Source organism: Myodes glareolus, chromosome 7 (assembly GCF_982192425.1).
Source record: "Myodes glareolus chromosome 7, mMyoGla1.1, whole genome shotgun sequence".
Classification (NCBI taxonomy): domain Eukaryota; kingdom Metazoa; phylum Chordata; class Mammalia; order Rodentia; family Cricetidae; genus Myodes; species Myodes glareolus.
This window is the reverse complement of record NC_142032.1, coordinates 84,070,226-84,090,715: the sequence shown is the minus strand read 5'-3', so window position 1 is coordinate 84,090,715 and position 20,490 is coordinate 84,070,226. Positions and strand designations below refer to the sequence as shown.

The following is a 20,490-nucleotide window of genomic DNA, read 5'->3' as shown; positions in this document are numbered from 1 at the left end:
ATAGTTAAGACCTTGTGAGCTTTCTTTGTCTAGAGTTGAGGCACAGTGAGATCCCCCTCTGTGTCAGCATGCCTATTAGTGTTGTCTTTGTTCAGGTCTAGTGTCCTATCTGTTTGATTATGTGTTTCTATCTATATTTCTATCTATAAGTTTTTCTTAGAGTCTTGTATTTCTATCTTCTTTGGCATTTGACACTTTGTGATTGGGTTATTTCATATATTATAAAATATTCTTGAAGGTCCAAACATTGACAAGTATCTGAAATTCCTTCCTGTGTGGCCTCATGGGGCCGCACAAGCACACTAATTACCCCAAGTTATACTTGTCAGGGTGTGGGGGAGATGGCTCACTCTCATTTAAGGAGTCAGAGTTTCAATTCTTGACGTTGAAAATGTTATGGATGGTGGTGTTTGGCTGTAGGACAATGTGATTGACACCCTAAACCAAGAACTACAGAAAAGAATTTTGTGCTATATATGTTTTCTCACAATTTTAAAAATGTGCTGACTAGTCCTCAGTGTCCCCATAGTAGCAGTTAACCCCAAGGGCACGGGAAGTCCCTGTAAGGTAAGTACTGTCCTTTCCTGCTTACAGGTGATAAGTAGCCCCAGGTTAATTATTTCTCTTAGAATTATGTGTATGCAGCATGTTGAAGAGTTGTGTCCTGAGTTAGTGTGCCGTGCTGCCCATGGCTACACAGAAAGGACATGTTGAGAGCTGACCAGATGTTTGGTACAGAACATTGAATATGACGGTGTTAAATAAGCAGGTGCTTAACACTCTAGTTTGTGAGACACGCAGAAGCTTCCCAAATAGTGGTACCTACAGTTATATTTTATATCTCCAGTGTGGAAATGGACCTGCAGTTTGCTTACCTTTCTGTCGCTGTAGGTAGGAAGGTAGAGGAGAGCAGACCAGTACCCCTTCCAAGGGTACTGGCTTTTGTCTGTTTGATCTTGTGGTTGTCTTTCTGTCGATCAGTGGAGCTGTGGAAGAACGAAGTAATAATTTTCTCGATGACATTTAATGTTTTGGCAGGTGGCCTTGGTTGTGTTGCATCTTTGCTTCATAAGCACTGAGCTCTCACACTTTCTCATGAAATGGATTCATTGCGTATGAAGCAGTTTTCAGCCCTCCTGTGGAAAAATTTCCTTTTGAAGGTAAGTGGAGGTATCTGTGGGAGCTAGGTGGAAAGTCTGTGGAGCCAGAGGGGAGCTGACATCTTCTCTGCCACATTTGATTGTAGTTCATTTCCTTGCTTTTGTTCCGAGGCTGACTAGCACTGCTTAGTCTGAAGAACACCCTGGGAATCAGTAGGATAGAATGAACTTTTGAAACGAGCGAGGAAGACAGTCAAGGAAGTCATTCTCACTGTGGAACGAAGCAGAATAGTTTAGGCCTGTGTTGTGTGCCCTTACCTGCACACAGGAGCACACATATGCACGTGTTCATGTATGCACTAACACAGTCCTCTGTTTGATTTTTTGCAGAGGCGGAACGTGGTTGGCTTAGTGGTGGAGATCGTCTTGATATTTCTGTTGTTTGTGTGGACTTTGACTACGCGCAAAATTTCAAAGAAGGCACTTGTTCAGGCTGTGACTTTTAATCCTATCCCCCTGACATTACCCACGTTCCTTAATAAAAATTTTGAATATGAATTGGCTTATGTGCCTTCTGAAAGTGATGCGGCAAGAAATATTACAGAGATGGTGAAAAAAGATTTAAATTTCAACTTTAAAGGTTAGAAATTAAAATACTTGAAGCCCTTCTCTGAAATGTTTTAGTGTGAGTCAGCAGGCCTTCATAAGTCATGCATTAATCTCCCAAAGAGTTTGTTCAAATGTCTTCATGGCATAATCACATTGAGATGTAATATTTAAGATCAGATGACTCAATTAATTTCTGGTTTTAGAATTATAACTATTCTTTGTTTGTGATTCTGCTATGAAAAAGCTTTTGTGTATGTATATATGTGTGTGCATGTGTGTGTGCCTGTGTGTAAGACAGGTGTGGAAGTCAGAGGACATTTTGCAGACACTGGTTCTCTCCTTTAATTGATGCTGTCACCCGGCTTGGCACCAGGTACCTCTGCCCAGTGAGTCATCAGCCCTGTGACTATGCATTCTGACCTAAAAGTATGTGATTTTGTGTTAAGTATTAGGGTATAGCAGACACATTTTTATAGTGTAAAGATTTCATCCACATCCCTAATTTATAAAAATAGTATTTAAGAACAATATATATCTGAAAGGAAATATAGTATAGAATCATAGCAGATAACTCTTTGTTATTTTTTTTAAAAAATTATTTATTTATTATGTATACAATGTTCTGCCTGCATGTATGCCACCAGACCAGAAGAGTGCACTAGGTCTCATTATAGATGGTTGTGAGCCACCATGTGATTGCTGGGAATTGAACTCAGGACCTCTGGAAGAGCAGTCAGTGTTCTTAACCTCTGAGCCATCTCTCCAGCCCCGACTCTCTGTTGTTGTCGTTGTTGTTGTTTTCGAGACAGTTTTGGTGTTTTGCTGTATCTTTGGAGCCTGTCTTCTTGTAGACCAGGCTGACCTCGAACTAACAGAGATCTGCCCGCCTCTGCCTCCCGAGTGCTGGGGTTAAAGGTGTGCACCACCACCACGCAACTAAAGAGACAACTCTTTACCAAACATGTTTCTGCATATTAAATTTTGCTTGTCTCTCACTGCTAGGAGCTTGGCATCTGTGCCTTCAGTCCTGTCATGTGGCTTATGTCACTGTGAATTTATTTTGGTATATACTTTTAAAGCTATGCTATATACAGAATAGTGATGGCAAGGCAGTGGACTAGAGTTCCTCTATTTATATTAAGTACAGCAATAATTTTGCAACCATCTGTGGATAAAAGTGCTATGCAGTTAGGGGCTCATGAGTCCAAGACCTGGAAGAGCCACCTTGAGGGGACGATGCCCAGGAGGCAGACTTACCTACTGTGTTTCTTCCTTCAGAGCTAGAAATTTCCCCTATCCTCTTAGTCTTCCTAGTAGAACTGCCCACTGGGGATTTGGGGTGAAGGGTGCCCACTGTGTCTCCAGTAATAGATTTCCTGACCTCAACTATGGCCTCAGACCAAAAATATCCCTGAGACTCAGTTCTAAGCAGTGATTAGCAGTGACAGGACCCAGTCACCCCTCCACCCCCAGCTCCCCGCCCACACGGTGTGGGGATGGTTTGACTGTAAACTAAAATAGTCCAGGGACTTTGTTTGACTCATTCCAGCTGTCCACTGAGAGCAGTCTCGGTCTCATATACAGAACCAGGAAGGTATTTGTCTGAGTCCCTGAGACACCCTTGTCTCATAGTTACACCAGACCCTGCAGCTGACTGATGTCAGGTTCACGTAGGTGACCTCTGCAGTAGACTGAGATCAGCCCTGTTGGTATACAAGGGGAAAGGTGCCAGTGGGGTTTGCTGACCTCAGTCTTTGCTATGGAATCTGAAGCGGCCCTGCAACTTGGCTTCAGAGCCCTCATCCATGGACCAGAAAAGTATGGAGCTTTCCCAGAGAACTGGGTGAATGAAGCCTGGGTCTGTCTGAATGCCTAGCACATTTTTGAGCTTCTTTGTGGAAGTTAATGAACCAATTCTGAAATTCATACAAAAATGTGACTTACCGTAAGCAAAAATAATATCGAGAAGTTTTGGACACAAGCACACTGATGCGCACACGCATGCACGTGCACACACACTTTTGGTACAAAAGTAGATGTATAGATCAGTGTTTATAGAATTGAGCTTCTAGAAATAGACAGATACTGACATAGTAAATTGATGTTTTGAAATTATTTCAAAACTAAACCATGGAGAAAGAATAGTCTTGAGCTGTTTAGAAACAGAATGCTCCACATACAATAGAATGTTGTTGACTTGTTTACTTGAATTTTATGTAAAAATAATTCAAATTGGGCCAAAAATCTAAATATGAAAGCCCAACTGAAAAGGTCTTTTACGTATAACCAAAACAAACAAACAAACAAAAACCATGAAATGCAATAAAATACTTTGTTTTCAGCAAAATTGGAAATGTTTTCCAAAGGAAGCTATCAAGAAAATGAAAGACAGCTAAAGGTTGAGAGAAAATATTTGTGGACTTATAAAAGAGAAAGTATTATAGTGGGCTTATAAAAGAATTATAAAGCATTATTAATAACCTAATTATGTAAAGACAAATGTCCGATTTGTAAAACAGCAGAAGGTCTGAATAGACACTTTGCTGAAGACTGAAGATGGTATCCAAATGACAAAGGAGTACATGGGAGGATGTACGGCATGCTCACATCAGGGAAATGTAAGGGAAGACACAACGAGACGCCACTCATAGCTGGAACAGAAAGATAATAGCAATGATTAGTGTATGGAGCAGCTGGGACAAACAAAAATAGAGCAAATATTTCAAGTTGATGAATAAAGTATTGATATCATTTTACAAAACTCTAGCTCTTTGGATGAGTATGTGGTGGGATCCTCTTGGCCTTGATTTGTTTTCCTCTGGTTGATGTTTTGTTGTTGCTGTTTCTGAAGGTCCTTCTCAGGACTCTCTTGTGCTAAGCCAACATCACACAGCTGAGCCACAACCCTAACCTACGCTGACTGAACTCAGCCTCCATGTGATTATTGGCTATTTGGGTACTTATTTCCTACGGCAAGCCTGTTGACATATTTTGTTCATTTCCTGTTGAGCTGACTTATTCTCTTCCTTGCTTACAACTGTTACAGATGTATTTGTTTGTTAGACATATTGTGTATCTATTTTGGATTCAGTCTGTGACTTGTCTGTCCACTAAATGGTGATCTTGGAAAATAGTGATTTTTTTAAAAAAATGTCATTAAGCCTAATTTATTCAATTTTTAAAAATTTGTTGCTCTGTCAATGCAACGTTTAGTCAGTGGTTTCCATTGTGTGTGTGTGTGTGTGTGTGTGTGTGTGTGTGTGTGATGGGGGATAGAGGCCTTGTGTTGCATACTAGGCAAGTGCTCTACCACTGAATTACAGGCACAGCCCTTCTCGTTTCTAAAGAACTATTTAAAAACTTCTGTTTTCTCTAAAATCATGAATACAGTCTTTCCATTATCTTATGGAAGAAGGGCTTTTTTTTGTGTGTGTGTCTGTCTTTATACGCTTATGTATGACATATTAGTAATTTGTTTTGTATATTTTTTATTTGTTTTCCATACTCCAGGCATATATTAGGTAGTGGTCTGTCATTGCTTAAGTGGTGTGTTTGGAATTTTCACAGTTGTGACAGGGCTGTGTTTCCTGGTGCCAAGAAAAACGAGCATTAGACCTTTCACGTTTATGTGGGCAACTTGGACTTTTCTCTCCACAGTTCGAGGCTTTTCTTCAGAAAAATCTTTTGAGAAATACATTAAGTATGAAAACAGGTCTGCGTATGTGCTGGCTGCCATTGTGTTTGATCACGTGTTCAAAACCAATGATGAACGATTACCACTTCAGGTGAGAAAGTTTTATTTAAAGACCTGACGGTTATGTTTTTAGCTTTGAGAATTTTTAAATGTGTGTGTGTGTGTGTGTGTGTGTGAATGTGTATGTGTCTCTGTGTGTGTCTATATGCATGTGTATGTCTCTGTGTGTACATGCTTGTGTGTGTATATACATGTGTGTGTCTCTCTGTGTGTACATTCTTGTGTGTGTATATGTATGTGTATTAGTACTGGTATCCAAGTGTGGAGGACAGAGGACAACTTTGGGGCTAATCCTTGCCTTCCATCTTATTTGAGACAGGGTCCTTTGCTCACCAGTATGTATATAGCCCAGGCTAACTGGCCCATAGAGAATCTGCTTCCATTTCACTGTAGGGTCACTGGAATTATGTGTGGGTGCCACATCTGGCTTTATATGGATTCTGGGTATTTAATACAAGACATCATTGAATAGCAGGCATTTGGGTCATTCTTCCAGTCCTCCCTTTTGATTTTTTCACTGTCTATTGCTATTGAAGGATATATTGTTTAGTTTTAAGTTATGCGATTCTTCCTCCTATTGATTTCTGGTTTCCATGCTATAGTTATCAGAAACACTGCTCTATATGATTTTAATCTTCAGATTTACTAAGACTAGCGTTCTGGCCCAGAGTCCTGCAGGCTGTTCCACATGTGCTTGCTTATGGGGAGGATGAGTTGTGGCTATAGGATGGACTGTTGTATGTCCATTCTGTTTACTTGTTCAATGTTTTGTTGAAGGTTAGTGTGTTTCCTTACCAATTTTCTGACTGAGTGAGCAGTCCATTGTTGAAAGTGAAGTTATTGAAGTCTTCAGTCACAACTGCAATATAATCTGTGACTTCTCTTTAGTGTACTCATGTGCAAATGAATCCATGGAGCCTGATATTGCCTGGATACGTATTTACAGTTATTTTATTCTCTTGACACATCAATACGTTTATAATTGTCCAATGTTTATCCCTTTTTACAATTTTTTTGAGTCAGGGCCTCACTATATACATGAGAATGGCCTTGAACTTCTGATCCTCCTGCCTCAGTTCTCAAGTACAGGGGCTAACGGTGGTATGCATCACTGTGCACACTGTATGCTCTTTCTACATCTTTTGATGTAGGTATATCTGAATCTAAGCATGCTCTTTTCTGGTCTACATTTGTCTGCAGTGTCTTTTTCTCATCCCTGCACTTTTGTTTCTGTGCGTTCTTAAAAGTGAAGTGACTCTTAGAGGATCTGGGTCTTGTCTTTTATCTGTCCATGTCCTCCATTTCATTTCTCCCATCTTGATGGAGACATTCTAGTAGATTTGTGTGTGTGTGTGTGTGTGTGTGTGTGTGAAAGAGAGAGAGAGAGAGAGAGAGAGAGAGGGAGAGAGAGAAGTAGAAGAGAGAGAGAGAAGTAGAAGAGAGAGAGAGAGAAAGAGAGAGAGAGCGCGCAGTATGTAACTTTATAAGTATGTGCTTGTGTGTGTGCAAGTACATGCATGTGTGCATACATATGGAGGTGAGGGGCTGACGTTGGGTGTCTTCCTCAGTTGCTTCTATACCTCAATTTTTGAGTCAGGGTCTCTCACTGAACCCAGAATTTGCTATTCAGCTAGACTGTCTGGCTTGCAAGCCTTAGGGATTCTCTTGTCTCAATATCCTCAGTGCTGTGCCCACAGGCTCATGCTACCACACCTAGCTTTTTATATAGATTATGGTGATATGAACTCAGTTAATCACACTTGTGAAACAAGTACTTTACTGACTGAACCAGCTCCCAGCCCCTCCAGTAGATTTTGAAAAATATTTTTATATTTATTTAATCCCTTTTATGTGTATGAATGTTTTGCCTGCATGCTATACGCATGTTGGGGTACACAGCATGTACCCCAATGGTCAGAAGAAGGCAGTAGGCCCCCTAAAATTAAAGTTATGGATGGTTGTGAGCTGCCACGTGGGTACTGAGAACTGAACCAGGTCCTCTACAAGATCAACAAGTGTTCTAAACTCTGAGCCATCTTCCCAGGCTCTCTGGGTTCTTTTTATGCTCACTCAGCAGGCAGAGCAAGGGTGGGACTAGAAACGCTCAGCCACAGTGATGACTCTGGCACCCTTGTTGCCTATGGGAATGATCGAGAGGATCTGTGGAATTTATTTTGCACTTCAGCTGTGGTTATAGCTTTGCAGTGTATTAGTTATTCCGTGCCACGATGATTCTGTCGGTTTTCTGTCCCCAAAACAAACATATTTAACTAAAAGACAAAACTTACCTATCACTGCTAATCATTGGTTTTCAAGACTCACTGGTTTAACATGTTTGTCTTTGACTCTCATTCTAGGTAAAATATAATTTGCGCTTTGGTCGTCTCTATAATCCTTATAATCCCCTAAAGCCGTTTAAGTACCAGAGAGCAAATGACTGGAACACATCGACTCTCTTCCCATCTGTGCCTTCTCTAGGACCCCGGAACTTACTTGAGCATGATGGGGGAAACCCTGGTTAGTTAGCAGATCTTTAAGTGCACTTTATTTTTACTGTGTTTGGGCAGTCATTAGGCGTGAGCTTCCTTTTTTTCCTCTGCATCAACAAGATGACTTATTCATTCATTATAATTTATTGTGGTTTAAATCTTATTTTTTATTAGCAAATATAAAATTTGATACATCAGAAATCTCTTACTATTTCCTTTATTTCTCAAATTAATTTTCTTGTATCTGTGTATTTATATAGTTTTAGTGGATAACTTGTGCCTCTCTTGGCTCAAATATATATGTACATATATACACATCTCCCTACATAAACATATGTATATATGTATGGAATATATATATGTTTCACAAACATATATATCCTGTATATTTATGTTGATGAATATCAGCTTTTTATCAGGTCATGTTGATGAATTTAAATTATTTTTTATTGATAAAAATTACCTTGAAGGAAGAAAAAAAAGTAAGACCTTTGTGTTAAATATCAGGCCCTGAGAATATTTTTCAGTTATTCAATAGGAAGCAAAAACTATGTGTAATGTTATTATTATCAGTAAAATCAAAAGAGTAAAAGTCATCAAAACAAGAACATTGTTCAGAATGTATCAGACTGGGCTGTAGAGATGACTCAGTGGGTAAAGTTCTTGTTTTGGTGCACAAGAATGAGGTTCCAAGTCCAGATCCCATCGCCTGTGAAAAGGCTGGCATGGGTGTACCCATGTCCCCAGTGCTGGAGATGTGGAGACAGGCATGCCACTGAGGCTTGCTGGTCAGCAGTCATAGCCAAAGAGAGGCACTACAGATTGACTGTCTCAAATAAGTGTGGAGAGACGTGAACCCCTGACTTCTGCATACTTGTGCATGTGTGCTCGCACTCGTGCACACACATCGTCTTATCCACCTCCCCCACCCTCAAATAATGTGTCAGCTTGACAGGTTGATGTGGCTATTAAAATAATCACAAACTCTGGTGTGTATATAGAATTAAAACTATAGAAAATATATGTAGATGTCTGCAAAGATTTGAGCAGTTGTCACTTTAGAGTTGAAAGATTGTGAAAGGTAAAAAGACTATTTTATCAAAAACACTGAAAATATTTTTCTAACTATAAATTTAGAATGAGACTAGTCTCTTAAAATTAATACACTGCATCCTAAAGGTTTTCTTTGAGAAGAATATAATAAGAAACGCCACGATATTGGTGGAATAAAAGTAGTTTCACCCAAAATATAGACATGATTTAATAATGATAGTTTTGCTCCATTTATCATCATTTATTGACTTTTTTAGGTAGAATCTGACTATGTAGCCTGATGTGGGATTCCCCTCTGTGTGCTGTGAATATGTTTTATTACCATTGGTTATTAAAGAAGCTGTTTCAGCCAATGGCTTAGCAGAGTAAAGACAGGTGGGAAATCTGAACAGAGATATAGAGAGTAGATGGAGTCAGAGAGACGCCATGTAGCTGCTGAAGGAATAACATACATAGGCTGGTAAACTGCAGCCTAGTGGAAATACACAGATTAATAGAAATGGGTTAATTTAAGATATAAGAGCTAGCTAGGAATGTGCTAGAGTCATTGGCCAAACAGTGTTGTAATAATTTTCTGTGTTATTTTTCTGGTCTGGGTAGTTGGGAAACAAACGAACAGTCTCTGCCTATAGTAGCCCCGACTAGCTGTAAGCTCATTATGTAGCATAGGATGTCCTCAACCTTGGGATGATCTTCCTGCCTAACCCTCCCAAGTGTTAGGATTACAGATATGTGCCACTATCTCCAGACTGAAAAGGTAGTTTTGAAAAGAGTTTTTTTTTCCATTTTAAAAAATAAAAGCTTTTAAAACAAGAAAGAAAGAAGGAAAACCAGACAAATGCAAATTGGAAATGAGCATCTGTAGTAAGTTAATAATTTAAATTGAAATTTCTTTTGCTCTTGTAAGTTGGCCTGCTTTTCTGTTTGTTTATTTGGTTTTGCTTAGATTCTGTTATATGTGTTAAACACTTTGGGTCATGTTTTTTAATCTGATAAAGATTAAGAGAGGAGTCGTAAGCTCCGTATCAGCACTAAAGCGCTGTGACACCAGTTCTTAGGACTTTGATGTTCACCTGTTTTGTGTCACCATGACTGCCTGAGCCTAAGTGATGTTTATCTGGATTGCCGTTCTGGTGACTGGATTGGTTAAGCAGCATGGCCACAGCATTCCTTCCTGTTTTTGTCTCCTCCCAGCTGCACAGCAACATAGTGGAGAAGCAGAAAGTTTTAAATGCTGAAGGGGCGTGCATGCAACCAAGGGGCCAAGGGGCAGTGAGGAGCCAGGCTTACTCATTTTATAATTGAGGCTTCCGGGAATTAATTCACACCCCCAGACTTGTCCACTCCATGAAATCATGAGGCTGTCCCGACGTCAATCATGACCCAGTCATCCCATGTGGCTCCCTCCGCATTGCCACACTGGGGTCCCAGTCTTTGGCAAATGAAGCCCATGAAGCAGCAGACCATATCCAAACAGCAGCTGCCTCCGAGAGGCTGAGAATGGTGGTGGGTGAGAGGAGCAGAGCAGAATTTGCTACGTGAGGTTTTTGTTTTGGCTTGGTTTTTAGTTGCTGGCTGGCCTAGAACATGTTGTGTAGACCAAACTGCCCTTGAACTCACAGAGATCCACATCACGCAGTTTCCCAAGTGCTGGGGTTAAAGGTGTGTGCCACCATGTGCAGTCTTGCTCCATGAACTTTACAGGTGAATGTCAAGCATGATGTCTACCTTTAACGGTGTTTTAAAGTGCACACTACAGTGTTATTAACTATGACTACATTATTATCTGTATGTCTCTACACATAGTCTATGAGATACACTTTTTGGTTACGCTATCATTGTAATGAGTTTTAAAATCAATGCATGTAAAGGCTCCAGCTTTGATCTTTTTTTTTCCCTGTAGATTGCTTTGGTTATTTGTTGTGTTCTTTGAGGTTCCACATAGATGTTCATCTAGTCTGTAGGTCTCCTTAGATATGACCTTTAAATAGTATTTATTTTCCAAACCCCAAAATAGTAGACACCTTTTTGCTTAGGTGTGTTTTTGTCTTCCCAGTGTTTGGGAGTTCTTCGTCTCCTTGGATGTTTATTTGTGTTGGCTCTACTCCTTTTGATGTATTGTAAATGGGATTTACTTCTTGCTTAGAGCTTCCTTCCGATATCATATCTCAGTGTGTAGAATTTTCTTAGCCAATTCCAGGGTGGCATAGCAAAATGCCATGATGTTTATACTAGAAAGTTGTTTCTCACAGTTTTGGAAGCTAGGAAGTCCAAGCTCCCAGTGCCAACAGACTGAGTCTCTGGTAAGGGCTTGCTGTGTGCTTCCCAAGTGGCAACTTTTTGCCCCATCCTTGGAGGGAAGACTGGTTGTTCCATCACATAGTAGAGGGAGAAGTGGGGAAAAGATTAGGCCACTCCCTCCCACCCTTTTTCAGAGCAGTCCGTGCGGGTGGAATACTTAGAACTCAGTCACTTCTGACAGGTCTTACCTTTTAAAAATATGCCAAGTGTTAGATTTCAGCATAGGAATTTTGGAAGGACGCAGGCATAGGAATAAGATTTTTGTTTAATATTTTTAAATTATCATGGTTGATAAAGATCTACATAAAGTTGTAGCATTATTTTCATGCAATATTTTAATTTTGAGAACAGCAGTAAGATTTCATGGTATTCATTACATGTGTCTCAAATCACAATAGGATTTGTAAAATTGTTTTGTTAAGAGTTTTGCATTATCTGAATTGCTACTGCCATCTCCCTGGCCATATGTTAATGCCCTGAAATTGACAGTCATTGTTTTTTGTTTGTTTGTTTGTTTAGGATACATCAGAGAAGGATTTCTTGTTGTGCAACATTCTTTAGATAAAGCCATCATGGTGTATCATAGTGGCAGAGCGGCTGAAGACATGTTTGCTAACACCACCATTTATGCGAACAGATTCCCATACCCTGCTTTCATCCGCGACAAATTCTTGTGGTCTTTCATATCTATGTTTCCTTGGACAATTTTATTTACATTTACTCAAATGGCACTTGTTATTGTTGGGACCATTATGATGGAAAAGGAAAAGCGATTAAAGGTAATTCCGTTTTATTTGTAGTATTGTGGGACAGTAGAACAGGTATGTGCAGAGGGCTGGGTGATTTCTGCGTGCTTCTGCTGATGAATATCCCGTGGGAACAGCATGCAGATATGGACTGGCTGGCGTGCGCAGGATGCCATCAATCAGTTTTCTGTGGTTTTGATTTTTTTAAAAATAAATTCTTGATTTCTCTAAATGAGAGAGAATGTTATGTAAGAAGTCAAATATTAATGCCCCCAAGTTGTCTATGGAATGAGATGAGCAACAAAGAAATAATCAGACAAAGTCTTGAATTAGATAACTTCAAATATCCTTTAACTGCTCATCCTGTGGTCTTCTTTGAGATGGTTTTCAGTATGAAGTAACTCAAGACGGTGTTATCAACAATTGTGGCTACAAAGTCAGAAAGCTGTTAAACCACCTATCTATCCATTAATTTGTTTAATGCTTCCTTACTAATTACCTCCTTTGTTCCAAGGACTCGGGTGGCCTTGTTTAAAACCTGGCTTTATTAGTAACTCGCTCTATGATCATCCTATGTTTCTCTAGAGGTGAACTGAAGACTGCAGTAGCTGCTGTTGTAGTTAGTGTGGTAGTTAAATGAGATATTATTTTTAAAGTGTCTAGAACAGTCCATAATCATCCTACAACTGGTAGTTTAGAAAAGAGAAGACAGACTCTTTGCTTACACATTGTTCAAAGTCTCATAGCGATGTAAGTTAGTATGTGATGTGTCAATCATCCAAGTAGGTGTTTACCAGCTGGACATTAAAGAGAGGGTTAGTGTCTAGAATATGTAAAAAAAACCAAAAAATTAAACATCAAGAAAACTGCCCAATTTAAAAAAAAAAGCAGAGCATGGAACTAAGCAAAATTTCTAGAAGATGAAATATAAATGACTAAAACCATTTTTTTAAAGTTCAATGTTCTTAACTACCAGTGAAATTCAGTTAGAACTGCTCTGAGAATTCATCTTAGTCCTGTTAGAATGGCTAAGATAAAACACACACACACACACACACAAAAATAAAAACTAATGAAAACAAATTTTGCCATGTTTGTGGGGAAAGGAGAACACTTAATCATTATTGGGGGAATGCAAACTGGTACCTCCACTGTGGAAATCAGCATGGAGGTTCCTTAGAATCTGGATCTGCCACAAGAGCTCACTCTACCACCCAAAGGGCTCTATGTCCAACTACAGAGATACTTGCTTTTCCGTGTTCATTGCTGCTCTATTCATAGTAGCCAGGGGAAAGAAGTTATTCTTGAAGTGCAGAGAGGGTTTTGTTCGTTCTGAGCAGTGGAGAATAAAGCGGTTCACTAGGTAGACACTACCGGAGGGAGGGTTTGAAACTAGTCTAGAGGTGAGCCTCCCAGTGTTGCCTCTGGAAAGAGCAGCTGTGGAGAGAGGTGTGCAGGCCTGGCTGACTTGAAGGGAAAGCCAAAATAGTGTGTATTCTAGTTTGTATGCACTACCATTGCACAGTCGTTGCTGCTTCTTTTTACCCACTTCAAAATGCAAAAAGTGTTCTTAGGTCTCAGGATATACAGAAATGACACGAGATTGATTGGTTCATGGGTCATTATCTACTGACAAAGCTTGGCTATTACGGCAAGGCAAGATTAAAGATAAGAAGGTAATTTGAAGGTGATTCTGACCCGGGGAAAGGCAGGGGGAGACTGCCTTAAGTTTGGTTAGTGAATGTACAGACAGACACCGATGCATAGATCTGATCAGGAAGTAGAATTCAAGGATTTTCCCATGCATCAAGTTGTTGTTGAGACACTTGGAGCTGTCAAATGATATCCAGGCTGAGTAAGTCTGTTGATTCCCGCATGAGCAGTGATACTTGGGTTTAATAGAGTCAGATTTCCTGAGGGCATCCATCATCCTCTTCTTCCCTGGCTAAGGGAGTGAATCATGAGGCCCAGTCTTTCATGCTGGAAACCTTAGCTTTACAAGTGTAGCGTAACACATACTGTCTATCCCCACCATTCCTGCTGCTGTAACATAAGGTCTCACTCCTCTGTGCTTCATCTCTGAAATGGAGACAATCATAGTCTGCCATGACCACGCCAGTGCACACTGAGCAAGCCGGTCTTGGTTATTCTCTTTGTCCGTTGGATGTTACCTGTGGGAATGAATGTAAACCCTGTTTCTTCCTGTCCCCTCTTGGCTCCTCTGCCTCTTCCACTTCTGGTAATGCCATCTCCTAGCTGTTCAGGCTTTTGTTAGTGTTTCACCATCTGGCTATGCCAGCAGACTCCCTTCAGTTTTGTCAACTGCTGTCTCTCCCTCATGTTACTTCATGTCTGTCCCTTGCCCCTCAGTGAGAATGGCTCACTTTGAATGGCCTTTTAATTTTCTCTTACTGTATAGCCTTTTTTCCTTCTTTCCTAGCTGGTGAATAATCTTTTTCAAATGTATTTTTAACTATCAGTCGAAACAGCCAGTTTATTATTCCTGTCACAGAAATTTAAACCACCCAGTTTAAGTTACTATTAAATTTGTTTTATTTAATTAAAAATATTTTCATTGGGGCTGGAGAGATGGCTCAGAGGTTAAGAGCATTGCCTGCTCTTCCAAAGGTCCTGAGTTCAATTCCCAGCAACCACATGGTGGCTCACAACCATCTGTAATGGGGTCTGGTGCCCTCTTCTGGTCTGCAAGCACACACACAATATTGTATACATAATAAATAAATAAATATTTTAAAAAATATTTTCATTGCTAGTCATAGGTGGTGCACAGCTTTAATCTCAGTACTTGAGATACAGAGATAGGTGGATCACTGTGAATTCAAGGCTACCCTGGTCTACATAGAGAGACCCTATCTTAAACAAAATAAAATAAAAAAATATTCTTTGAGAATTTCATACATCGTACTTTGGTTATAATTACACCTCCCTATCTTCCAGATCCACAGCCTCTTTTGTACCCACCCAACTTTATGCCTTCATTAAAACAAAGCAAAAAAAAAAAAAACCTAACAAAATCCAATTTGTGCTCCTGCCCCTTTCAAATCATTGTGCTGTCTCTATCCCAAAAGCTAGTGATATTTTAAAGTGTGGAAGCCCATGTTAGTGTTAGCTCACTTTTGGAACATAAAATAGAATTGTGTAATAGTGACTCTCTTGCATCCGATAGTCATTCATATTCTCTTCAGTTGTAATCTATACAAGTTGTTTCAACAGATGGAATGTGGCAACAGCAATGAACCCTTGTGACTGTAATTATATTATACTGCATAATAATTATGTTATACTAAATAATAATTATGATATACCGGATGATAATTATGTTACACTTGATAATGACACTTTGAAACTTCCTCCTTCACTTTATTTGATGCTGCTGCTGTTAGTGTACCTATATGCAATTTGCTCTTTATTCATTATATTTTATTAGACTTATAATAAGGCATGATGTCTTTATCTCATGGTTTCCAGTTTGCCCATTTTCTCATGAGGAGTCCTATTTCTCCTTTGCCATGTAAGACCACTGCACTTAACACATGACACACATTTTTCATCTGTGACTGTGAACAGAATTCAGCTCCTTAAAGTCACAGAACTTGATGTTGGCCAGAGCAACTGGAAAACTCAAAGTGCAGCAGCCTCCTTTATGAGGTCCAGTGTAATTACAGGCACAAGAGTTCACTCTTGGCACGTCCCACTGGCTGGAACAAGTTGTGTAACCCACTTACACCAAAGAGAAGTAACCAGAAAAGAATCTGAGCACCAGAAGACACAAGCAACACAGTCACCCTGGAGGCTGTGTATGAAACATGGTAATTTTAATAGGATTCCAGACATTGTGGTATTTACTTTACTGGGAACCTGATAATGCATCCCTGGATTTATGTTTTATTTTGAGACACTCTTAGGTATCATGGAAAGAGTTTATCCTTTGAGTCCTTCTCTCTCTCTCTTATTTTCAGTGCTAAGGATGGAACTCGGGGCCTTGCATATTCCAGGGTAATACTCTTCCATTGAATTATTGTCCCAAATCTTGATTTTTTTTTAAAACAGGCTTTCAAATATAGCTCAGGTTAACCTTACACATTCTCTACAGCCCAGGATGACCTCAAACTCACAAGCGCCCTGATTCTGTCCCCTAAATTCTGGGATTATAAGCATATGCCATCACATTCAGCTATTACTTTATAGTCTTTTGATAGGTGGAACGGCAGTAGAGTTTATTCTAAAGCTTTGGTTCTCAGTTTGTGGCAGTTTTGCTTCATTGGTCACTTGGCAATGTCTGGAGGGAATTTTCACAACTAGGATAGACATTACTTCCAGCGGGTTGGAAGAAATCATGGATACTGTTGAATATCCTACAGTGCCAACATAGCATCCTGTTATGTGAAACTGAACTGTCAGCATCAAAGTCGAGAAACCTTGATATGCATAAAGGCACAGGACAATATTCTACACAGAAGATCTTCTCAGGAGTATTTAGGTTGAGAAATCCAGGTCTAGGCCTACTAAATTGAATACACTACTTACATAAACTCCATGTCAGTAACCTTGTTTTGACTGTGGTTATTGTGGTTATGATTTGGCCTGGCTAGGGAACTGGATCCCCCCACCCCACCCCCAGCCTCAACCTTGCCTGTGTTGCTGCTGTCCTGGCCTGGGGCATGTTGTCATGAGTTGTAAGATGGAGATGCTGGGAGCACCATCTTAAGGTGTCTGGAGCACTTACCCTGCTAACCTCTGCCTTCTCTGAAGTCTGGCCCTGGAAACTCCAGCTGCTTTGCCCTCTCTGGGCTTACTCTGTCTCTCACCACAGGCTCTGCTGGGCTCTGCTTCAGTGCCCACTCCAGTCAGCAAGGCAGTTACTCACAATTAGCCGAGCACTGGATAGACTCCTCCCAGTTCACCTTGCTCTTTCCTTCTTGTCCTTGCACAAAGAGTGCATGCATGGTTTTCACTGCATATGTGGACTAAATCCAGAGCCCTGGTCATTTGTAGGCACTGATGAGCGTGGGCTATTGGCTAAAACACTGCCAGAACTCCCCCTGCCTCCTCAGTGTGTGCTTATTTTTCTCACCAACGTGACAGAAACAAGGACAGGGTGATTTATTTGGGTTCCTATTTTCACAGCTGTCATTCCATCGTGTGGAATGATGGGGAACTACGGTGCCGTGGTGGAACAAAGCAGCTCACATCACAGGAGAGAGAGAGGGAGGGGGGGTGAGGAGAAGGCCGTCTCATAAGTTCAGCTGAAACTCAACCCAGACATTCTCTATGTCAGTGTCCCGTAATGCTGCCTGCATCCATGGCCAGCAGAGCTTGGTGACTCTTTACCGGTGCAGGGTGGGGCCCTTTTTTTTCTCTTATGAACCATTCTTTCATCAAATGAAAAAAAAAAAAAACTGCCAAACTGAATTGTCCTAAGTTTTTCCTTTGTCACTGGCCACTAGGGAAAAGACACACGGAGGCAGCTGGAAGAGGCAGGAACAGGGAGTCCTCCAGAAGGAGTCAATACTGTTGCGTCTCAGTCTAGCTTTCTAATCTGAAACTGGCTTTATTTTTCCTACATGTTTGTATACATGAGAATGCCTGTTTTCAGCAAAGGCCAGAGAGGGTGTGAGATCCCTGGAATTGGAGTTACAGGTGGTTCCGGCATGGTGTGGGTGCCAGAACTGAATCTGAGTCTTTGGGTCCTCTGCAAGAACAATGTGCTGGTTGGTGTTCTCTCTCTCTCTCTCTCTCTCTCTCTCTCTCTCTCTCTCTCTCTCTCTCTCTCTCTCTCTCTCTCTGTGTGTGTGTGTGTGTGTGTATGTATAACTTGACACAAGCTAAAATTGTTTGGGAAGAGGGACTCCCAACTGAGAAAATGCCTCCATAAGATTGGCCTATAGGCAAATCTCTACTCTGTAGGGTGTTTTCTTAATTGATGATTGATGGGGGAGGGATTGGGAGGACCCAGCCCATTGTGCGTGGTGCCACCTGTGGATAGGAGTCTTGAGTAGTATAAGAAAGCAGGTTGAGCAAGCAATGGGAACAGGCCAGTAAGTAGCACTCAGTAGTTTTTTTTTCTCTTTACTTTTGAGGGGCCTGCCACCCAGCTCCCAAATAAAACACACAAGTCATATTTTTTTCTTAAAAATGCCCGACTTCAGCTTGATTTTTTTCTAGCTAGTTTTTCTTATCTTAAATTATCCCAACTACCATTTGCCTCTGAGCCTTTCCTTTTTGATGTCTGTGTGTCTTACTCTCACACTCTCACCTTACTCACAGCAGCCTGTGGCTGGTTGGGTGGCTTGGCGTCCTGCGGCTGCCCCCACTGTCCTCCTCCTCTTGTTCTCTTGCTCCTCCTTCCTTTCCTCCCCCATTTCTCCTATTTACTCTTTCTGCCCGCCAGCGCCGCGTAGCCTTTCTCCTGCCTCGCTACTGGTTGTTCAGGTCTTTTTTAGATTATTAGGTGTTAACAAATGTAACACATCTTAAAATAATATTCTACACCAGCACCCTCCATGGACTCTGCATCAGCTGTTTCCTCCAATCCTCTCTCTGAATTCCCGCAGTGATCAAAGTATAACCTGAGAGTTGTTAGCTAAAGTAAAACTTTTTCTTCCCTAAGCTGTTTTGGTTGTGGTGTTCTATCACAACACTAGACACCCAGTGCTCCTAACAACTAACTGGAGCGTCCCTCTAGGCCCCTGGGCGCTGTAGGACGAAAGCAGCTTCAGACAATGTTGACTTGAGTAAATGTGGCTTCGTGCCCATAAGACTTTATTTATAAAAATGTAAGGTGATAAATCAACTCACGGGTCATAATCGGCCTAGCCCTGCTCAAGTCTACAATGGAATTGAAATGTATTTACCTTCTGGGTTTATTATTTCCTAGAAGCAGGATATAGTGAAAAGAAGATTAATCTTAGCTTTGCTTATCTGTTTTTTCGAGACAGGGTTTCTCTGTATAGTCCTGGCTGTCCTGAAACTCACTCTGTAGACCAGGCTGGCCTCAAACTCAGAGATCCGCCCGCCTCTGCCTCATCGGCGTTGGGATCAAAGGTGTGCACCACTATGCCCAGCTCATCTTAGTTTTTAATTTTTAGTTTTTAAAAGTGTTTCATATCTCAGAATCAGAACTTGCTAAGTCTTAGGAGAAAACAATAAATTCTGCACCCAGAATTCTGGGTAGAAATTACACCTCTCCTTAGGTACAGAGCTTCAATTAGGTCATTTGGCTACTGTGAGTCCTGGTTTTCTTTGTCCGAAAATGGGGATGTGGGATTCAAGCCGTGGAGGTAATATATGTGTGGAGGCATTTTGAAGTGTGTTTTTCATGACACTTGGCTTTTGTTCCTTCTCCTCCAGGAATACCAACTCATGGTGGGACTCAGTAATGCTATGCTCTGGGTTTCGTATTTCGTCACCTTCTTATTGATGTATATTATTATCATCTGTTTGCTGTGTGGAATTTTATTTCTCAAGGCAAGTATCCATGTGTACGCAGCCCACCACCGCTTTCAGAGGGATGAGAAGTGGAGGTGTGGGCCAAGTGTGTTAGTTTGCCGAAGAGTAAATGCGTTTTGCCCTGACTCCACTGTGGACGTTCAAAAGGTCTAGTTGATCAGAAGGTGAAAAAGAGACTAGGTGACTGTCCCTTCCGTAGGCAGTGACTTCAAAGTCTCTGAGTGGCATGACTCATGCCACTGGGGCCAGCCCTCAGTATTTCCCTTTACTTTTGTGCCTTTTTTCCTCATCACTTTACTTGGGATTAAACCAGCTTTCTAATTATGTCATCAGATTACACACGAGAAAGTCTTTCAGCACAGCGACCCGCTGTTCGTCGCCTTCTATTTCCTGTGTTTTGCCATCTCCTCGCTGTTGCTCGGCTTCATGATGAGCACGCTCTTTAATAAAGGTGGGTCAAAGGCGCCTTCCCTGAGACATCCCGAGAGTTGACTGAGAGGGGCTCTCGTTTGGAAGCTCCCTCAGTTTTAGATGCCACTGGATCAGGTTCAGGAAAACATCTTCTCAGACTATTCATTTAAGTCAGAGTCTCTATGGGACCCCTTCCGTGCACTAGGCACAGTGCAAGATGCCAGTGATGCGGGGGTGGCCGAAAGAGCCCCCTCTTTTGTTTCCAGTGGCTGCAGCTTGTGTGGACTAACCATCGTTTCCTTCTCCCTTTCCAGCGTCTCTGGCCTCTTCCATTGCAGGTTTCCTCCACTTCCTCACATTCTTTCCTTACTTAATCATAGTTCAGACGTATGGTCAGACAAGCCTCAGCGGGAAGCTGGCTCTCAGCCTCATCACAAACACAGCGCTAGCTTTCGGGGCTGACTTAATATGCAAGATGGAAATGAAAGGTGAGTCTCCCCCTGGTGGCAGCACCTTCATTAATTTGCAACCTGGAAGGAAAGGCCAGGACGTACAGG

The 20,490-nt window shown here is 41.1% G+C and overlaps 1 protein-coding gene across 3 annotated transcripts in view; it reads left to right on the top strand.

The window, feature by feature from the left end:
• Positions 1 to 20,490, top strand: part of LOC125417124 (phospholipid-transporting ATPase ABCA3-like) — a 108,431-nt gene that overhangs the window by 7,904 nt on the left and 80,037 nt on the right. For 2 of the 3 annotated variants that reach the window (XM_085693012.2, XM_085693011.2), the window contains exons 2-9: positions 1,039 to 1,160; positions 1,491 to 1,740; positions 5,277 to 5,494; positions 7,821 to 7,980; positions 11,826 to 12,085; positions 19,424 to 19,540; positions 19,856 to 19,973; positions 20,248 to 20,421. In XM_085693012.2, coding sequence (XP_085549138.2) covers positions 1,101 to 1,160; positions 1,491 to 1,740; positions 5,277 to 5,494; positions 7,821 to 7,980; positions 11,826 to 12,085; positions 19,424 to 19,540; positions 19,856 to 19,973; positions 20,248 to 20,421 — 1,357 coding nt within the window. In that variant the 5' untranslated portion in view covers positions 1,039 to 1,100. The remainder of the gene's footprint in view (positions 1 to 1,038; positions 1,161 to 1,490; positions 1,741 to 5,276; positions 5,495 to 7,820; positions 7,981 to 11,825; positions 12,086 to 19,423; positions 19,541 to 19,855; positions 19,974 to 20,247; positions 20,422 to 20,490) is intronic. The other variant, XM_085693013.2, reaches the window with a different exon arrangement.